Source organism: Grampus griseus (genome assembly GCF_964374135.1).
Source record: "Grampus griseus genome assembly, chromosome: X".
Lineage (NCBI taxonomy): Eukaryota > Metazoa > Chordata > Mammalia > Artiodactyla > Delphinidae > Grampus > Grampus griseus.
Genome location: NC_138999.1, coordinates 88,467,849 through 88,487,482, shown reverse-complemented (window position 1 = coordinate 88,487,482; position 19,634 = coordinate 88,467,849). Strand labels below are relative to the sequence as shown.

The following is a 19,634-nucleotide window of genomic DNA, read 5'->3' as shown; positions in this document are numbered from 1 at the left end:
TCATTAAGCAGTCTTCTCTATAGCAACAAATATACTGCCCCGCTCTGGAAAGAAAAGTACAACTTACCTGTCAGGATAAGCAGACACAATACCTCTCATTTTATACAAATATCCTACAGTTTTCGAAAACAGTTTTATTATTATGTAATAATTAAAGCTGCCATGTTTTGAGTCCCTATTATATGTCAAGCACTGTGATAACCTCATCATGTAAGTTAAGTCATTTCACCCTCAGAAAAATTCTGAGAGGGTGTTATTTCAGTTGGCAGATGAGATTCGTGAGTCAGGAGAGGCTGAGATATGCTGTGGTCATAGACAATCCCCAAATATCACTGGCTTATTCCTCACTCCCACTACATGTCCATGGCAGGTGCACGTCCATCACAGGATGGTGGATGTCGGAGATCTGATCTCTTCTTACTAGAATGACTTGGAGACTGAACCCGACAGAGCAGCCACCATCTAGAAAGTTGTCATTCGCTGTGCCTGAGGGGAAGAGGGCCCTGGGCCTGGAGGGAGGTCTCACACCAACAACCATATGTTGTGGCCCAGAATTATTTCACATATCACTCAAACCCATTAGCCAGAACTACTCACATTTATGGCCCTGCCCAAACAAAGGGGATAAAGCAACAAGTGCAGTTCTTCCAGGGGCCTGGAACAGGGGAGAAATGGAAACACTTGGCAAACAGGACCACTGACTGCTGTATGACGCAACTGAAATGCAGAGAGATTGAGTACTTGCGTAAAGTCACATGGGCAGTATGGGACAGAGCAGGATTTGAATCCAGGCAGGTATGTTTTCAAAGTCGATGTTCTTTACATACTCTTTTCTGAATTGTATGCTATTCTCTTAAATGAAATACGTGTATACTCTTGACCCCTGAAAAACGCGGGGGTTGGGGACGCCGACCCCCTGCACAGTCAAAACTCTGCAGATAACTTTTGAGTCCCCCCAAAATGTAACTACTAATAGCCTACTGTTGACTGGAAGCCTTCCCGATAACATAAACAGTGGATTAACACATATTTTGTGTGTTATATGTGTTATATAGTGTATTCTTGCAATAAAGTAAGCCAGAGGAAAGAAAATGTTATTAAGAAAATCATAAGGAAGAGAAAATACATTTACAGTACTGTGCTGTATTTATTGATACCGTAAGTTTGCATCATCTGCTTACAAATTGAATCGTCTGTCCGTCAGTACCTATATCAATACTGTCTTATGTGATACAAAACATGGTAGATGTTACACGTACTACTAACACAAGACACCAAAAGTAGAAAGATCGTGTGACAAAGAAATTCATATTTTTTTACAGGTATCGGGATCCGTGCATTGATAACAAAGAAGCAGCAATATGATTGCTTTATGGTTGTCTAGTGTGATGGATACCATTGCTTCATGCTAGCCTAGACCATACACTAATGAATGAATCATTATAAAACTTTTATGGCATACAGTATCACAGTCATCTTCATGATACAGCATTGGAAACATTGTTATACTAAAAAAACACATACCAGTGGTGATGATAGGCTGATGTGTAGTTTCTCCAATTATGAGACAGAGACAGAGAGAGACAGAGAGACAGAGAGACGTACTGTACTGGTATGTAATTCTTTGAAAGCAAAGTTATAAAACAGTAAGAAAACTAACACGTCATTAATTTTTTATTAAATATCACTCACCTTATGCCTGTGTAAGGATAGGCTATCCACTTCAATATCTGTCTTGTACACGATGTTCTACACGAGTACTTTTTTATACCTTTGTTGAAAAAAAATGCACGTATAAGCAGACCCACGCAGTTCAAACCCTATTGTTCCAGGGTCAGCTGTACTTAGCAGTAGTGCTCCAGTTCCCTCTTCCTTAAACATCTGATGTGCCAACAGTGGAACTGAATACACGTGGTGGCAGTGGCAGCACTGCAAAGCTGCAGGCCTCTTCCAAACAGATGAATGGATTGGATATTTGAGTGTTCATTATATTCAAACATAAAAATTAGAAAATAAAGCATGGTGGTAGATGAAAAGCCTGTTCATGGATCATTTACTTTACAAAAATTAATCTGTCTTTCCACCCTTTTCAAGGAAAAATAAAAATAAGAACAGAAATGAACGGAACTGATAACAGATATGACAGAGACCAACAACAATATAAAAATGCCAGCTGCAAGCACTTTAGAGAGACAAGATAATAAGGAAACATCTGGCAACAAGGGTCAAGAAAATTAGAGATATGGCACGGAGAAGCCACTCTGAAATGAGAAAAGCTGCCACACTTTCAGTTTCAGCAAAGATTCAAAAGATACAACAGTGTTATGGAAAAGATATGCTGATAAATTTAAAATTTAGAGAAAACAGATCAATCCCAGAGAATAACACGATTTTCCATGCTAAAGAAACAGAAAATCTTAATATTATTAAACGTATTCTTGACAAAGAATACACGAGAAGGCAAAATTATTAGCCAATCTCAGTTAGTTACACAAATGCAAAACATATACATAAATTAATAGCAAGCTAAATCCTGCCACGGTGAAGACAGGAAACACAGTATGACAAAGTCGTGTTTAATCCCAAGCATGCCACATTGGTTTAACATTAGGAGATCTGTGAAGTTAATTTAGCCCATTAGTGAAATAAAGGAAGGAGAATTATCACAAAATATTCAGTAAAAAAAAGGCCTACAAAAATTGAAACAACCAATCAGCAGTAAAACTGACAATAACAGGAATTCTCAGCAATTCATAAATTGAAAGATGTTTCTTTAGACTGACAACAGATATTAAAAATAGGGTAAACTACATCAAACATAATACTTAATAGCGAAATGTTGGAAGCATTCCCTTTAAAATCAGAAGAGAGACAAAGATGACTTACATGACCACTTTGTTTTAGCATCATACTACATCTCCTAGGCAGTACAGTGAGCCAGAATGTATATATGCATCTATACACATGGGAATTAATAAATGTGTACAAGGGAAAATAAAGCTGTCAAGATAACATAGTTACCTTCATGTAAATTCAAGAGACGCTAAGGAAACTAAGATTAATGATAGAGATTAATAAGTTTGTTGAGTATAAGACTAATATACACAAGATAATTGTAACAAATAGAAAGTACCATTTCCATTCGGAATATACCATTTACAGAAGCAAAAATTATAACGTTCTATAAAATCAACTATGAATCGGATTCCATTGGCAACTCTTCTGACATACATGAACACTCATAAGCTTTCCTGTTCTTTAGTGACCAAAAAGCTAAAAACATGAAACCAGTGTGTGTGTGTGTGTGTGTGTACACATTAACCAGAACCCCTTACAGCTCGGGTTCTAAATGGGATATCGGTGGTTTCAAGCATATGCACCATCCTGAGACTTGGAGGCGTAACTGAATGACATGGGAGCCGTGTATGGCTCAGTGACATGGTCAACTGTGTATGATGGGAGGGATCTCTGGTTCTTATGGAGCAGTCACAGCAGAGTGCCTGGAATGCATACATGTCAGTTAGCACACAGGCAGCAGTGGTGTTTCAGCTATAGCAGTCCCAAAGCGTGAGTGGACTTCCCCTGGCTGCATAGCATCCAAGCCGGCTTTTCTGGCCCTCACAGAGTTTTTGTCAGCTATGGAATATATTTTATTAAGAGCGTCTAATTTTTATAAAATAGCTATTAGAACGAATAGCTGGCATAGGCAAGTGGGAACTTTGATTGAAAGAGTACTTGACACCAAGTACTCCAAGTATAGATTTGGTGACTCGAGCTATCGTGATGGCGAATGGTAGTCCCTTACTCAATTCCCACACTTGACCCAGAACACGATGAATGAGTGGACTACTAAGGAAGGACCCTACAGTGAAGTCGCAAGTAACTACAGTAAATTTTCTTCACAGGCTTAGCCAAAGGGACAGTCAGCCATTTACTGCTGTTACTGTGCATTTGCTTTAAGGACACATGCTCTTAAGCCAGAGCTCAAAAAACTTTCCCTGGAAAGGCCCAGATGACCAATATTTGAGGCTTTGCAGGCCTTTCAGTTTCCGATGGAGCTATTCAGATCTGCATTGTAGAGCAAAAGCTGCCACAGACACAGCATGGCTGTCTTCCTATAAAACTTTATATACGGGCAGGGACATGTGAATTTCAAATACTTTTCACATGCCGGGAAATACATTCTTCTTTGGATTATTTTAACCATTCAACTATGGAAAAACATTCTTAGCTTGCAGGTCATACAGAAACAGGCTCGTGGACCACAGTTTACCAATCCCCACTGTAAGCTAATGGAATCACTAGGTCCCCAAAAAGAGCACTGAGTGGGAAGTCAGCAAAGTGAGGTGGCAGGCATTCCTAAGGTCTTCTGCCAAGCATAACCCCAAAGTCGATGCCTTTTAACATAGTGGTTTTCAACCTTGGTTGCACACTGCAATCACATGACGAGTTTTAAAAATGTGATTGCTTGGTTCTGCCCCCAAATCTGTTTTAATTGTTGTGGGTGTAGGCTGGCGCTAGTGACTTTTTCAATCTTTCCAAGTGACTCTAGTGTGTAAACGAGGTTGAGAACTGCCTGAACAATTTAAATGATGAGGGTGCAAGTATTTTACAATATTTAGTTTAAAAATCTTATAATTGTGGTTATGGAAAAATAACATTCCAATAATGAATACATAGAATATTCCAATCATAATAAATACATAACTGTGGTGGAAAGTATGAAATAAGAATTTCCATGTAATAAACAGAGAATGCTCTCCTTCAAGGAAGGAAAGAAGGAAGGGAAGGAACGAGGGAGGGAGGGAGGGAGCGAGGGAGGGAGGGAATGGGAAAACACAGCGGTAAGGCAGGGGCCCCCAGTGCTAGGGTCAGGGAGGAAGGCTAAACCACTGATGAGCCCAGAGCCAGGTATGGGTTAAAGCCAAGCAACCAGGAGCCCAGGGCTGACTCGACAGTGAAGTCTTCTCTTCAGGAGACGGTCACAACACAGGGTAAGCGTGGAAGGGACAGAACAAACGCAACACATGGAGTGATTGGTACTGAGGGAACAGGAAAAAGAGAAAAGGCTGGAAAAGACCTAAAGATAGTATTTCTCTAGAGAGATAATGGAGTGGTAAAGGTTGAAATTATATCCATTGTATAAGAAAAGAACACTGACCAGGAAGATGGCTGATTGAACACGAGGTTGGACTTTCACTACCTCCTGAAACTTGATTGAAACAACATTAAAGGTAAACAAATCAATACAATGGTATATTACCCAGCAATAAAAAGGCAAGAACACGGGTGGATCTCTAGAAAAAAAATTATGCTAAGTTAAAGAAGCCAGACACAAAGGAGTACAGGATGTGTGATTCCATTTATACTGAATTCTAGAGCAGGAAAAGCTAATGTATGGAAATGGATAGCAGATCAAAGTTTGCATGGGGCCAGAGGAAGAAGAAGAGATTAACTGGGAACCTTTAGGGAGTGTGGTATGTGTTCTATATCTTGATTAAGCTGGCGGTTAGCCCTAACCCCTGATTCTTACATGTAAGGAACCACGGATCAGGAAAAGTTGGGTGAGTCATGTAAAGTGTTGCAGCTTATTAATCAGTGAGGAGATACTCATATCTGCTTATCAATGATAAATTGTCCTTGTTATGCTGCGTAAGGAGCCAACAGGTATAGTGCTTCACCCTAAGCAGCTGGGAAGATGCTGACCCAGACACAAACATCCTTTTATACAAGCAAAGCATACATGTGAACGAATAACAATTCTGCATTCCAGTCACCCATTTATAAACATAGTTGACACTCTCATGCGTTCCTTTGCCTTGACTTCTTAATGTTTATAATTACACATAAAAACATAAGCATTCATTAATGTCTTCTTCTGAGGAACCATAAAAACATTAACATTCATTAATATCTTCTTCTGAGGAACCATACTGTAATATACAGTTTTATACCCTGACTTTTTTTTTTCACATTGTATCATGCGGTGTCAGGAATATTCTATCTTGCTTTTTGTAACCTAACACTTAAACCCAAACTGTTTCTTGAACAATGATGCTTTTTCTTTTTTTGAGCAGCATTTGGAAATGGGAACTTCAGCCCCCCCCCCCACATTAATCCTTCCACATGCCTTTTTCAGGCTCTGAACTTTTAATTTTGGTCCCCTTAAACAGTATGTCAAGTTGCTTCCCACTGGGGCTGCCCGGTTTTACTATTGCCACTTTACAAGATACATTAGTAGCTGACACTGCAACCTGCCCCCATACAGCCGTCCATCTTCCTTTTCATAACAACAAATGCTACTCATACACATTCACCCCTTACTGAACACCAGATACTGTGTTAAGTACCTGACCTAGGAATACCTAACTTATTTGTAGTGCTCATTAGGTCACAGGCACTTCTCCAGGGGCTTTCCATGTATTTCCATATACCAACTCAATTCTCACAATTACCTGATGAGGTAGAAACTATTACTGTCTTCACTTTGGCGGGGCAGGGGGGCAGAGGAACTGAGTCACCGTAAGGTCAAAGTTACTTGCCTTGGACCATAGAATTTAGCACCAGTATTCAAACTCTGATCGATCTTACCTCAAATCTTTTGCCCATAATCATTAATGTGTGACTCTGTGTTCAGACGGAAATGAGCACTGGGATGGGACTCACAAAGTCAGGTAGGCAGTGATGAGTGTGGGGTCTGGGACCAAGGTGCCCTGAACTCCAGCCTTCTGTCTGAGAGGCCTATCGCTGCACGCTGTTGCCCTGTACTGTCTCTCCTTTCTCAGACTGTGTGGGAACTGTTTCTCTGGTGTTCAAACTGAAGGTGAAGTAACAGAGACAGACAAGCTACACATGGAAAGAAAGGAAGGTTTCCAGAGGGTGTGTGCATATGGCCAGGATGAATTCAGTCCTTAGAGACATTTTTCATGTGTGTTTCATTCTCTTCCCAGTGCTCACCCTCATTTTTCTGGCCCCTACATCCATCCTTTGGCCTTTACTCTCTGTATGTCAGGTACTCACGTCCCTTCTTTTCCACCTGTGCTTGATTCCAATGACAATCATTTCTACCCCTCTTCTGACAATAGCAGTCACTCTGGTCTCATCGTCCTTCTGTGCCAAAGAGCCTGTAAAGCACAGCCATGTAGCTGTAGGTAAATATTTAGGCAGGAAATATTTTGTATGATAAATTCAAAAAGGGAAATGTCTGGGTCAAAGTATAAGAATGACTTCTGAATGGTTTAAGCATACTGTAGGCAATTTGGCTCTCATACACTGTTAGCGGAAAGGCATATTGCTGTAACTATCATCACACGTCCTTAGAAAACTATGTCTTACATTGAAAACTATTGGTGTGATTCTTCTGGGAAGCTGAAGAGCAGGGACTAAAGTCCTGGACCTACCCTGAAGCCCAAGCTGTGCTCCACTGGGTTCTTTGGCCTCCACCACTGGGGATGCTCTATAACCCTGGTCAACCCATGGGTATTGTTCCTTTTTTTTTTTTTTTTTTTTTTGGTACACAGAACTCTATCACAGTACTTGCGTAATTTAAAGAAATCAGTCAAACACAAATATGAAAAGACTCATTAAAGAGCATATTAAGACTAAGACCAAGGAGCAAACACTGGTCATATGTAATACAGTGAGATCCAGAAAATGTAGAGTAGGATCCAGTTTGGAGGGCAGTGCATTTACCAACATGATTTGGAATACATGTATCTGTAACCTAGTTATAAAAGCTTATAATGCAAAATGTTAACACACACCCATGCACACTCACACTTTTCTCTTCCTCTGAGAAATAAGCCATGCTTACTGTCTGTCACAAAGCTGAGCACCCACAGTCATGCCTGTGGGTCTGGAACTTTCTTCCCCCACCCACCAGATATTCTGGAAGAAGCTGTGTCTGCTGGATTCAAGGAAAGTTTCTCCTTGTTTCTGTGTCCCCACTGTTTGCAAAAGCCTCCCTTCCTGTGATCAGAAAAGCTGTAGTATTAGTGTTAGTCAACAGGGAGGGGCTTAGCTCTATTTCTAACTGTACATGAATGAAAAATATTAATTTTGCAAAAGCAAGAATCAACACATGCTAGTTTTACAAGCAGGTTATGAAACAGATTTGCAGCCCAGTTTTTCTTTTTTCTTTTTTGTCTGAAATAAATAGATGTGGGTGGAAATGGTTGAGATCTGCAGATTCTCAAATGTGGCTTTGTTGATGATCAAAAGTCGCCATTACACACATTCATTTAACAGATATTAATTAGTTGTTATTCTATGCCAGGTATTGCCAGCCCAAAGGGATTTCTAACCTGCAAACCCTGTGATCTAGAGAGATTTCTCCTCTACTTCAAGACAGATATCTCCACTTGGTCTGAAGTACCTGGACCCACCCAAGTAGGAGCAACTAGCACCTGGTCACAAAACATCATCCCAGATCTGCTCACAGAAATCCGTCCCCGAGACCTGAAAGCTCACCACTAAAGGAGAACCAGTGCAGTAGCTGGAGGAACACTTAGGATGTGGAGGGAGACTGATAGGTGAGGACACAATCCCCCTTCTGCCACCTACTTGGCTGAGAATCATGGAAAATTTATTGTATCTAACCCCTGTGAGCCTGAGAAGGGACCGTGGATACAATTGTCATGGGGTGTTTGTGAAGAGGTCAAAGAAATCTAGTGAGTCTGCCCATCACTGAGCAAACATTGGTTGCTGCTGGGCAAGTGTTGGCTTGATTCTCACCGTGTTCTCTCCCTACCATAGTGGGGATGCTGTTGCCATGTACTCAGTGGCATAGCCATGATGTAGGTAGAATTCCAAAACGACACAGGAAGTCACCATATGAATACACATCATGTCATAAAGGATACTAACGACTATTTCGTCGTGGGAGGATCAGCGCGTAAGTGGTAGAGGCTGAGGGGCAACCCAGGCAGCCTGAGCGGAAGGCACTAGTTGCTTTAAAATACTCCTGAGATCACCTTTGATTCTGGCAGCACGACTGTGAGACAGGAATCAGACTGAGTTGCAAATGTTCAGTAAGTGAACGTATGCGTGTTCATGTGAGCGTGTGTGTGGGCGCGTGTGTGTGTGTGATGACCCCTCTGTGGTTTTTGATCACATACCCACTCTCCTGGAAGAGTTCCAAAACAAGGCAATGCCTGAGATTCCTATGTCTGAATCACCTTGATGAGGGAGATCTCTAGCCCTGTTCAGGCACCCAACGTAGTTGGTCAGCCGGGGGACTGCGGTAGCTGTTATATAGCTCCCTTTTACGCTTTCCCCTCGGCAACGTTATTTCAGAAGGAAAGTGGGTTCTTACAAATGACTCTGACTCTTCCTATACACCGTACGTAGACCACATGCCCTTACTGCTCCCTTTAAAATGTGAATTTTTCCCTTTCATTGCTGGATTTTCCTGAAAACGAGTTGGTTGCCCGGCATTCTCCAAAGGTCACCAGTAAGGTTCCTCTTTGTTGTTGTTATTGTTGATGAGTGTCATTATGAACTCCTGGCTTTTGAACATGTTGGTGGGCTTCAAACCATCGTTATGTGGTGTTGAGCAGAGGAGTGAAATGATTTGATTTGCTCTCTGCTGCTGGGTTGAAAAGAGACAGGTAAGGGAGCCAGGATGAAAGCAGAGGGGCCAGCTGGACAGCAGTACAGTCCAGGAGGTAGCTGTTGGTATCTTGGCCAGGGTGGTGGTAATGAAGGTGGTGAGAAGTGGCCGGCTTCTGGACATACTTTGAGAGAGGGGCCGAGAGAATCTCCTGACCAGTTGGATGTGGAGTGTGGGAGAAAGAGAGCACGCCAGGCCCCCTCCGAGGTTTGGGGACTGAGCAAGTGGCATTTGTGGGTCAAATGCCCTATCTGTGTTTCCTTTCACTTTCAGTGCCACACAGGGAAAGTCCCAAGGTTGTGAGTAGCAGGATTGCCCTGACAGCGGGCCACACAGGGAAAGCAAGGGCTCCCCAGAGGAGTTCATCTGAGGCCTGGTCGTAATCAGTCCATCGTGGAGTGATCAGCAGTGGGCGGATCTTTACTCATAAGCGCGCCCTGAGACAACATGGAATAGTTAATGTACAAAAGGCACAGCACACAAACCTAGAGGACTTTAAGTATTACAACCCAATGGAAGCTGGTTTCTAACAGTGTAATTACCATAATCCTCCCTCCCCACAAGCCACTAGTATGATTATCTGCTGGTTCACTGTTTCAGTGGAATGCGTTAAAAATAAAATACCCTTAGTGAATCCACCCATGGGGAAGAGAATTGACACGATCTTATTTTTGCAGGTGTGGAAAAACTTCCAAATCTTTTGACATGGTGAATTAGATATGCTGGAGGGGAGAACTTGTGGGTGGAGGGGTGAACAGCAACACAACTGCTAGGAGTGAATACAAGGTGAGGTACACCCAGGACACTTTCTAAGCGTGGCTGTAGCTTCAGTATCCAGTACAGTAGATGTCAGAGTAAAGAAAATGAGCAAGAGCCAAAGAGAGGCCTTACAGAATGATGAAAGGATCAGGACACCAGGGAGACATAAAGTTCCTAAATGTGTACGCACCAAACAACAGAGCCTCAAGGTACATGAAGCAAAAGCTGATGGAGATGAAAGGAGAAAGTGCCAGATCTATATTTATAGTGGGGGCCTTCCACACCCACCTCCCCCTTAGCAAGTGACAGAATTGCTAGAGAGAAAATCAGCAAGGATATAGGAGACCTGATTAACACAGTAAATTAATGAGATCTGCATGACATAAATAGAACAGTCTGCGCAACAACAGCAGAGTACAGTTTTTTCCCCGAGGGTCTCTGTAACATTCACCAAGTTAGACCATCTCCTCGACCATCAGACAAGCGTCAGTAAATTCAAAAAGAATTGAGGGACTTCCCTGGTGGCGCAGTGGTTAAGAATCCGCCTGCCATTGCAGGAAACACACGTTCAAGCCCTGGTCAAGAAGATCCCACATGCCGTGGAGCAGCTAAGCCCGTGCACCTCAACTACTGAGCCTGCGCTCTAGAGCCCACGTGCCACAACTACTGAAGCCCGCATGCCTAGAGCCCATGCTCTGCAATAAGATAAGCCACCACAACAAGAAGCCCGTGCACCGCAACGAAGAGTAGCCCCCGCTAGCCACAAGTAGAGAAAGCCCGTGTGCAGCAACAAAGACCCAATGCAGCCATAAATAAAGAAATAAATTTATTTAAAAAATATAAAAATAGGGGCTGCGCTTGTGGCCCAGTGGTTGAGAGTCCGCCTGCCAATGCAGGGGACACGGGTTCGTGCCCCAATCCGGGAAGATCCCACATGCCGTGGACCGGCTGGACCTGTGAACCATGGATGCTGAGCCTGCGCATCCGGAGCCTGTGCTCCACAACGGGAGAGGCCACAACAGTGAGAGGCCCGCGTATCGCAAAAAAAAAAATTAAATTAAAAATAAAATAAATAAAATAAAAAAGAAAAAAAGAAGAATTGAAATCTCACAGAGTGTTACCTGTCCACGATGGAATCAAATTAGAAACCAGTTGTAGAAAGCAAAAAGAAGAATCCCTAAACACTTGGAAATGGTGGTTGAAACATCATTCCAGGTTATCATTCACACCCTTGTTATAGAAGGGCTGAAGTTAGGAAGAGTTGCCTGCTGAGCTGAAAGGCATTTCAGGCTGGCCCAATAGAGAGCTCACTCTGGCTCTTTCAAACAGCGTATTGTTCAGGGCAAGGCTGGAGAGAGGGAGACAGTTCAGGAGGCCGTTACATCAGTGCCACCTGACATTAAAGCTCCAAGTGCACTGGCAAAGGAAGTCCAGCTAGCTTGCTGGTTGTTAGTGGAATCGGTTTGGTGGCTCATTGGATTTGGGAAGCATGAGAGAGGTATTGGTGTGGTTGCTGGAAAGTCCTGAGAGAAGGCAAGATTCGGGTGCCTTCCTGGTATCTATATGACTGGTGTCCAGTCTAACCCATGGACGCATACACCTCGGTTCTTTATCAGTCCTGCACCACTGTTTTAAAAGTTTCAGCGTGGTTGTCCTCTCCTCCCTCCTCCCTCTTTGTCCTCCTTGTCCTCCTCTTCCTCATCCTGCTCCTCCTCGATTCTTCCCCTGATAGTGCCATCTGTCGGATAAGGCTGTCCTCTCTGGGCAGGCAGAAGAGTGTCCTTTCTGAGGCTTGTGGGACTGGTCCCTTAGGCCAGGTTGGCACTTTGCCTGCCCTACCATGCTGTTAGCCTAAGACATGGTACGTGGTAAGTGGACCACAGATGTGTCTGCAAACTTGTATTTTTGCTCCTCTTTTCAGAATACAGTGATGGTGGTAGACCACCTCAAGGAAGAAAGAAAGGTTGGAGTTCTTTCCCAGGTAATTCTGGCGAGAGGAGCCCTCATTATGAACACGATGGGTGTGAGCCTCAGCCCTCACACCTCCAGGAGGATGATGGAAACGTGGTGAAGAGGGATGTCCAGGAGGACCCCGAAGTAAGACAGTAAGTGGCCAGGCAGCAGGGTTTGTACAGCCCCTGGGACTATGCACCTCACTCACTCTCCGTGGACTTGTTTTTCTTCTCTCACTGCAAAACTGAAGCATGCTAGAAGTGAAATAATGGTTGAGCAATCCTAATTGTAGTGCTGGTGTCAAAGAGACGAGGGTGTACAGAAGACTTTCTTAGCACTTATAGCCACTCACCGTCCTTCTCTCCACGTCCCCCCTGCAGCTCTCCCTGTACCATCCGAGGCAACAAGAGAGGAGTGAGATGGCACAGTGAAGGCCACATGCATACTACTGTGTGGAGAAACAGAAAACCTCTGGAGAGAGAAATCGGGGAGAACACACAAGATGGAACCCCAGGGAGCTGGTTCAGGGTCACAGTGAGTATCCTGAAAAATGTATGGAATGTGCAGGAGAGAAAAGGCAGGGGGAGTTGTGTTGGTCTCATGTAGAGATGCTGGTTTCTTTCACTGGGGACAGTTTGTAATCTGTCCTTTTTGTTACCAGGAGTTAACAGTCTTGTTCATCTAAGGGCAGGTTCAGAGAAGCAATGTAAAGGGAACAGGCTGACCGTGAGGAGAACGGAGGAGCCTGTCTCAAAGCAAAGATGGAAACTACTGCCAAGGATATGGAGCAACTCCACATTGGAGGTCTCAGCTTGGCAAGCTGAGTGTGGGAGATGGAGGGTTGAGCCTCTGGAGACCTTGTCTGAGGGGCAAGCAGTGTGTGCGCTGGGTAGGATCTCCTGGAAATTGATAAAAGGAAGATCATCTCTGACACCTTGATTATGTGGAAGAGAGTTTGACTGGAGAGAAAGAGTATTTAGGAAATCCATATTACGCACACCCATAAGAAATCATGCCAGTGGTCCCTTCTTTACAAGCCCTTTCAAGCTCAGTAGAAGGCCGGGAAAGAACAGGAAAAGGTTCGTCCTCCAGCCTAAATTCCCTGTTGTCTGTCCTCTCTCCCATGCCTTCTTTACATCCTTAGATTCCTTGTGGGATAAAGTATGACAAGACATGGCTAATGAACTCAATCCAGAGCCATTGCAGTGTCCCGTTCACTCCAGTGGACGTAAGAGAGGATGCCGAAGCCAGACGCGTGGGCACAGGGAAGGGGGAGAGAGAGACCTGGTTCAGCAGGGTCTGTTGGCTTCTGATTCTATTGCTGTTGCATTCAATCCCTGTAGTTCCACTTTGTGAAAAATGGGGCTCGGTTCTTTGTCCAGGAAGCTAGCACTGCCTCTGCACTGATGGATGTCAGCTACAAGAATTGTGACGAGGAGAGCCGAAAGGTGTGTGTCGAGGGCGTTACGTGTACCTCGTCCTGAGGAAGGAGTACAGGCCAGGGGCTGGTTGTCTTCTTTGGAACTAGAGTTCCTCGTGCTTATCCCACCTCTTCTTCCTGCAGATACCTGTCTTTGTCAGCCCCTCCGCTGTTCCCTACTCTGTGCGGGATAAGTTGAAGCCAGAAGAAATGGAGCAGCTAAAGGTAATGGAGACTCACGGCGAGTAGTGTGCCAGCGCTCAGACCCACCTCTCCTTCCTGCAGTCCCCCGTCCCCCTCGCCCCCAATTTCCCTGCCACCACCACAGCCTCAGAGCGGCTCTCTCCATCTCTCTCTCCGCAGCTGACCTTGAGCAAACGATTTGATGTCTCCCAGCAAGCTCTTGACCTCCAGAGGCTCCGCCTTGACCCAGGTACGGCTGACAGCAGTAATTCTAGGGCGGGTGAGGGCAGAGGGGTCTTCCTGGAGGGAGACTTAGGGATGGTAACGTGGGGAGGGGCTGGTGCTGGCCCCACACCCCACTCAGCCATCCTATTCCCTCCCCTCTCCTTCCTGAAGACTTGGTGGGCTATGATATTGATATATTTCTGAATCGAAGAAGCTGCATGGCTGCCACCCTGCAGGTCATCGAAAAGAATTTCCCTGAGGTGAGGCTGTAGGCCCAGGGGACGGTGATTACTCAAGGAAATGGCCAGGGAGGCCAGCTGCGGGAGGCCGGGCCGGGGAAGAGCGTGCGAATACAGACCCTCTACCCTGCCTGCGGCCTCCCTCCTCCCGCTTCCTGCTCCCACCGTCTGTGAGCTTCTCGGCAGAGGCCTGGGGCCCCCCTGGCTGCGGAGGCTCCCGGAACCCCGTGACTGCAGCTGAGGCCGGCGACATGAAGGGGAGGAAGTCCCGTCCTCCTTAGGAGGAAGCCCGCAGAGAAGGTCCAAAACCAAGAAAAACTAAAAGTACGTAATGAAGTTACAGAAGAAATCATCAGCTAGAGAGTCAGGATGGCTGTGGCTGGAGAGAGAAGGCTCTGCCCTTGCACCGACCTCTGCTCCCCACCTCCTGTACAGCCCCCGGGCAGCCAACGCCCAGCCCAGAACTGCCCTTCTCAACCCAAGCCCAAGCCTCCGGAAGCACAGGCAAAGGAGGACCGAAGGCACAGAACGAGACGCAGACGCGGTGAGGACAGGGGTGCGGCCGTCCTCGGATGTGGGCGCCACACTCAGCCCAGGAGGCCACCCATCTGTTGGCTAAAAGCACCTAAACCAGAAACTGTTTTAAGCTACAGCTGGTGTCTGGGCCACTTTATCAAGCACTTGAGACACAGAGCTGATTATTTTTCTGGCAACAGTGAAAACAGAAAGGTTGAAAGCACAGAGTCTGTCATCAGCTGTTTCCAGAGCGGTTCTTACAGTCACGTCTGGGTTGAGGCCAGAGACGGCAGAGAGGTCCACTCGGGAGGCCTGCTGCAGTTGGTCTTGTTCTTTCATTCCCCTCTTGCGTTTTGCTGCCTTGAGTCACGCAGAGTAAAACCCCTTGCACAGCATCTTTCGGTGCTTTAGATGCTATTTGCAAAAGAGCCCCTTAAAAAGGGACTTGGGTTAAAAGAAACGTGTGTGTGCTGTGGTCTTGACTCATGGTCGCTGCCCCCTTACTTGGATCTGGATTCCCACATCAGCTCTCTCCTCACTGGCCTGCTGCGTGGCTGTAGCCAACCTCTTCAGCCCATCCCGAGCCCCAGTTCTTCACCTGTGACACCCGAGGGGCTGTGGAGCTTTCCGAGCGTCAAGCACAGAGCCTGGCACGTAGAAGGTGCCCAACAAATGGGACATGATTAAGATCTGACTGGTTCTCATGGCTCATACCACCCTTTCCCTAACATCATCAACACCCATGGATGTGGGATCATGGGTGATTTTTATTTTCTTTTTCCTGTGCTGTTTTCCAAAATCGGGACAAGAAAATTCACTTCGCAATAACTATAAATACTTTATAACAAAAATCATTACCTACTAAAATGTTAGAGAGTGAAAATGCTTGGGCTATTCTTATATGATAAGAGTCCATCCCAGGACCAGAGGTCTCCCTCTGCTACGTCAGGGATCTGAAAACAGTTTTCAGGACCACTGCCAAAGCCAGCCGGACAAAGGCTGCCCCCACCCGCCTCTCCTGTCAAAGGATTCCAAACTCAGTCCCCATTCCTATGGTCCCCATTGCCCTAAACCAGGACCACACCGGGCCCCGTTCCGAGAGTGGCCCAGCGAGAAACTGGCCAGTGACCTGTGGCTTCTGCAAGCTGGGCTAACAGGGCTCCTGGGGGTCTTGTGAGCGATTCACTGGGAGACGGGGCGAGTGAGCTGAGTGCTGAGGAGTGAGAGGGTGTGAGATACAACCCATGTAGAGGCAGCTGCCAGAGGCTGGTGCAGGCCTGAGTGGGCTGGTCGAGGGGTGGAAGGGGGGGCGGGCAGGCAGGGCCCCGGGCTGGGGCAGGAAGAAGGCCGGTACAGACCACCAGCTGCTCCAGCATGGGCTCAGCACGTCCAGCCCGAGCACAGCCGTTTGGAGCTGGTTTCCAGCCCCAGGTCTGCAGACCTGAGGGTGGACACAAAGCGCCCCAGTGCAAGTGGGGCCTGGTGACTGGCCAACCTTTGATGTCCCTCCAGGCCACAACTGGCCAGGTTCTCAGATTTGTTTATTTTTCCTGTATAACTTTTGCAATGCTTCAACTAAACAGAAACTTTTTATCAACCATTCCCAGAGCAAGAAAAATAGCCAAATGCTTGGTTTGTAACGGAAGCTGGTAGCTGTGCTGGGCTGGGGGACACATGAGAAAAGCTCCCACTTTGAGGGATTCGGAACCCACGAGGGAACTGCATCTGCTGCTGATACGGGGACCCTGTGCCCCGTCCACCAACTGCTCACAGAGCTGCTCTCCTCCGAGGTCCTCATCCCCCGGCTCCGTCTCTCTGTTTACTTGGCAGGAACCCCAGGCCAAGTGCCAGGCACAGGCTGGGCCCAGATCCAGCCACTCAGTCTCCGCTGAGTCTTCTGCTGGGGGCACTGACTCGGCAGCGAGAAAGCTGAGCCCAGAGCCACGGGCAGGTCCACAACCTTGCAGGAGGCAGCCAGCCTGAGAAACAAGCGGGCACGAGGGACATGGCCCGAGAGATGGGGGGCCCTGGATCCAGCTATGCCTAAACCCAGCCCACAAATCATGCTGGTTGTAAGAAGCAGTTTGGGATGAATTTCTGTCCTTTACTAATGAAGATTACGTACTAACATGCTTTAACAATTCTACTCAACTCAAGCGTCCTGATTTTAGTGCCTTCATGGCATTTTCCAAGCAACTAAAGTGACTGCTTACACACATGATCTCACTTGAACCACCAACGCTGTGCAGTGCGCATCATGGCTACCCTTACTTCACAGACAAGGCCGAGGAATTATTCCCTTCCGCCGTTGCTGTCGCAATCATCATCGTTTCACCCAAAGTCACACAGATATTAGGCTGTGCAGCCGGGATCCAGATTCACATCCTCAATCCAAAACCTACACTCCTCCCCCCCAGGAAGGCCCCGCTGCCTTGGTGTGCACAGTCCTGTCCTAAATGCAGGCAGAGACACAAAGGCCGTGGGCCTCACCCCTCACATCAAGGGCTTGCAGTCACCTGGAAATTGGACATAAGACCATGAGCCCACTAAGGATGCAGAAAGCCAGAACACAGCTAAGAGTCCAAGTGTGAGGTCCAGGCACCATCCACATGGCAGGGAGGTGAGATGGCGCAGAGGCCACATGTCAGAGTTGGAGGCTGGTGCAGAGTCTCCCCATCGCTGTGACCTCAGCGACCCAGGGCTGCACCTTCAGGTTCAGTCCTCCACCAGCCGCTGGGACTCCCCCACTCCCCTTCAACCAAGGTTTCCTCAGATGTGTGACGGTGCTGTCACAGCCTACCCCCAAGACTGCGGAGGTGCTCCCTCTTACCCATACTCCTTCTTCAAAAGTACCTTAATTATAGCTATCAGGTGACAGAGCACGGCAATTTCCAGTTTCCCTCCTGGAAACAAAGAGACCTCAGGAATTCTACAATCCTGCATCACTTAGTTAATACTCTGGTGTCAACTGATGGCCTCTGGGTCTGTACTAGGTCACTTTCCATTGAGTAATTATCTTCCACGGTGGCTGCAAATAGTCACTGAAGGAACTGTGCCTCACTGACTGAGACAAAATTTTTAGTTCAGCTGTCTTATTTTATGTAACTGAGGAAACTGAAACTTTAAAAGTCTCGTATTATATTTCGAACCGACTTGCATTGTATTAGTGACGTGTCACTGAATGATTTTCCTTAGTTCAAAATTTTTTCTTATGAAATCATAATATAATATTAAAGATGCTCCAGAAAAGAAAAGTCAGCAAGGACTCCAAAAGGACCTGAAGGCAAGTCCCGCCACACAGCAGCTCCTCCAATGTTGCTCACTCCTGTGCCACTGTCACAAAGGCTGCTGCACCCACCACACCTCCTGGCCTCACTGTCATCTCTTGAGGCCTCTGCCCAAGGAGCTCATTTCTAGTGAGAGGACAAAGGCAACACACCCCAGAGACTTGCTTCCACAGAACCTTCCCCAAGCTGCCACCCACTTTCCAGGGAAATTGAGGTGAAATGACAGTTGAGTCCTACATTGCAAGAAGGCGGGAGGGAGCTGGAGGAAGGAAAATGGAGCGAGGAGGGGCCGCCACCTGTAGGTACTGTTTTCTAAGGCTCTTACTCAGGTTGAACAACTTTGAGGTTTTAAAATGAAGCAAGAAACTCTGAATTATAGAAATAAATGTACTCTACTCTCATGCTGATGTTCAAAGATGTCATTTTCTTGAACTGGAGCCCCGGAGGGCCCTCTGTGATGTGGGCAGAGCCCAGGCTGCTGGTGCAGGCTCCTGGCTGCCTGCCCTCCACCCTCCCTCCAACCCCAGCTGCCTCCTACGGGTGGGCTTCCGGGGAGGCAGGAAAAGCCTTCTCTAGAGCCGACTCCCTTCTGTCCGCTGACGAGGCACCGGGGTGTGGCAGGCAATGCTGCGCGCCCAGTCCCCGCTCTGCTCCTGGTGCCTTGGCTCCTGGCCTGTCACCCAGAGATCACCCCTTCCTCTGAAGCCTGACAAAGGCAAGGATAATTTTTCAAGGCTGGTGGCTGGTCAAATGAGTCCAAGCAAGCCGACTGCATGGGGAACTTCCGCCTCCCTGGAGCCTGAGGGGACCGCTAACACAGGTTTACAGATACCACCTGGGGACCAGAAGGAAAAGAAGACTCTGCCTAGGCTCTCCAGGCAGCCCCTTCCAGAGAGCTGCTCCAGAATGCATCCCACGACCCAGCTCCACATCCTGAGAGGAACACGGGACATGACACCAAGCACCAGAGTGCCCTGTTCTCGGTATGTACCCCTACGTCTTCAGCAGGGTTCTGAATACCAACATGCTTTGCACCGTAAGACACGTGGAATCACTATGTTAACTTGAAAAGGAGGACAAAGGTATGGTCCAAGTGGGTTGGTACCCTGTACCCAGAGTGTCCCAAGGTTGGTACGTTCACAAGCAGAACAGTTTTTAAGAGCCGTGTGCCTGTCATGCAGCTCATCTCCCAACTCCAGGAAGGCCCTGCCTACAGACGGTCGTCCCAGTTGCACAAATTAAGCCAGATCTGTGGGATGAGACTCAGAGTAAATTAGGTCCAAGAATAAGCCTCTGGAAAAGCAAGAGTTTCATAAAAATGGCAACATATGCTCGGCCTTCTCCGGCATTAGTGAACGTGGGAGAGGCTGAAGGCCACTTAATGGTCTAATAAAATGTTTACAGGTGAAGGTTCTTACAGACAAAGACTGCCTGAGATCAGC

General features: G+C 46.6%; 1 protein-coding gene across 1 annotated transcript in view; it reads left to right on the top strand.

Moving 5' to 3' along the window:
- The window catches only part of LOC309817577 (nuclear RNA export factor 2-like), a gene marked incomplete at its 5' end in the record, with an annotated part of 107,932 nt that overhangs the window by 10,890 nt on the left and 77,408 nt on the right, over window positions 1–19,634 (top strand). The window contains 6 exon segments of the mRNA XM_082646862.1: window positions 11,699–11,867; window positions 12,291–12,466; window positions 13,666–13,770; window positions 13,887–13,967; window positions 14,106–14,175; window positions 14,322–14,410. Of these exon segments, the coding sequence (XP_082502988.1) occupies window positions 11,699–11,867; window positions 12,291–12,466; window positions 13,666–13,770; window positions 13,887–13,967; window positions 14,106–14,175; window positions 14,322–14,410 (690 nt within the window).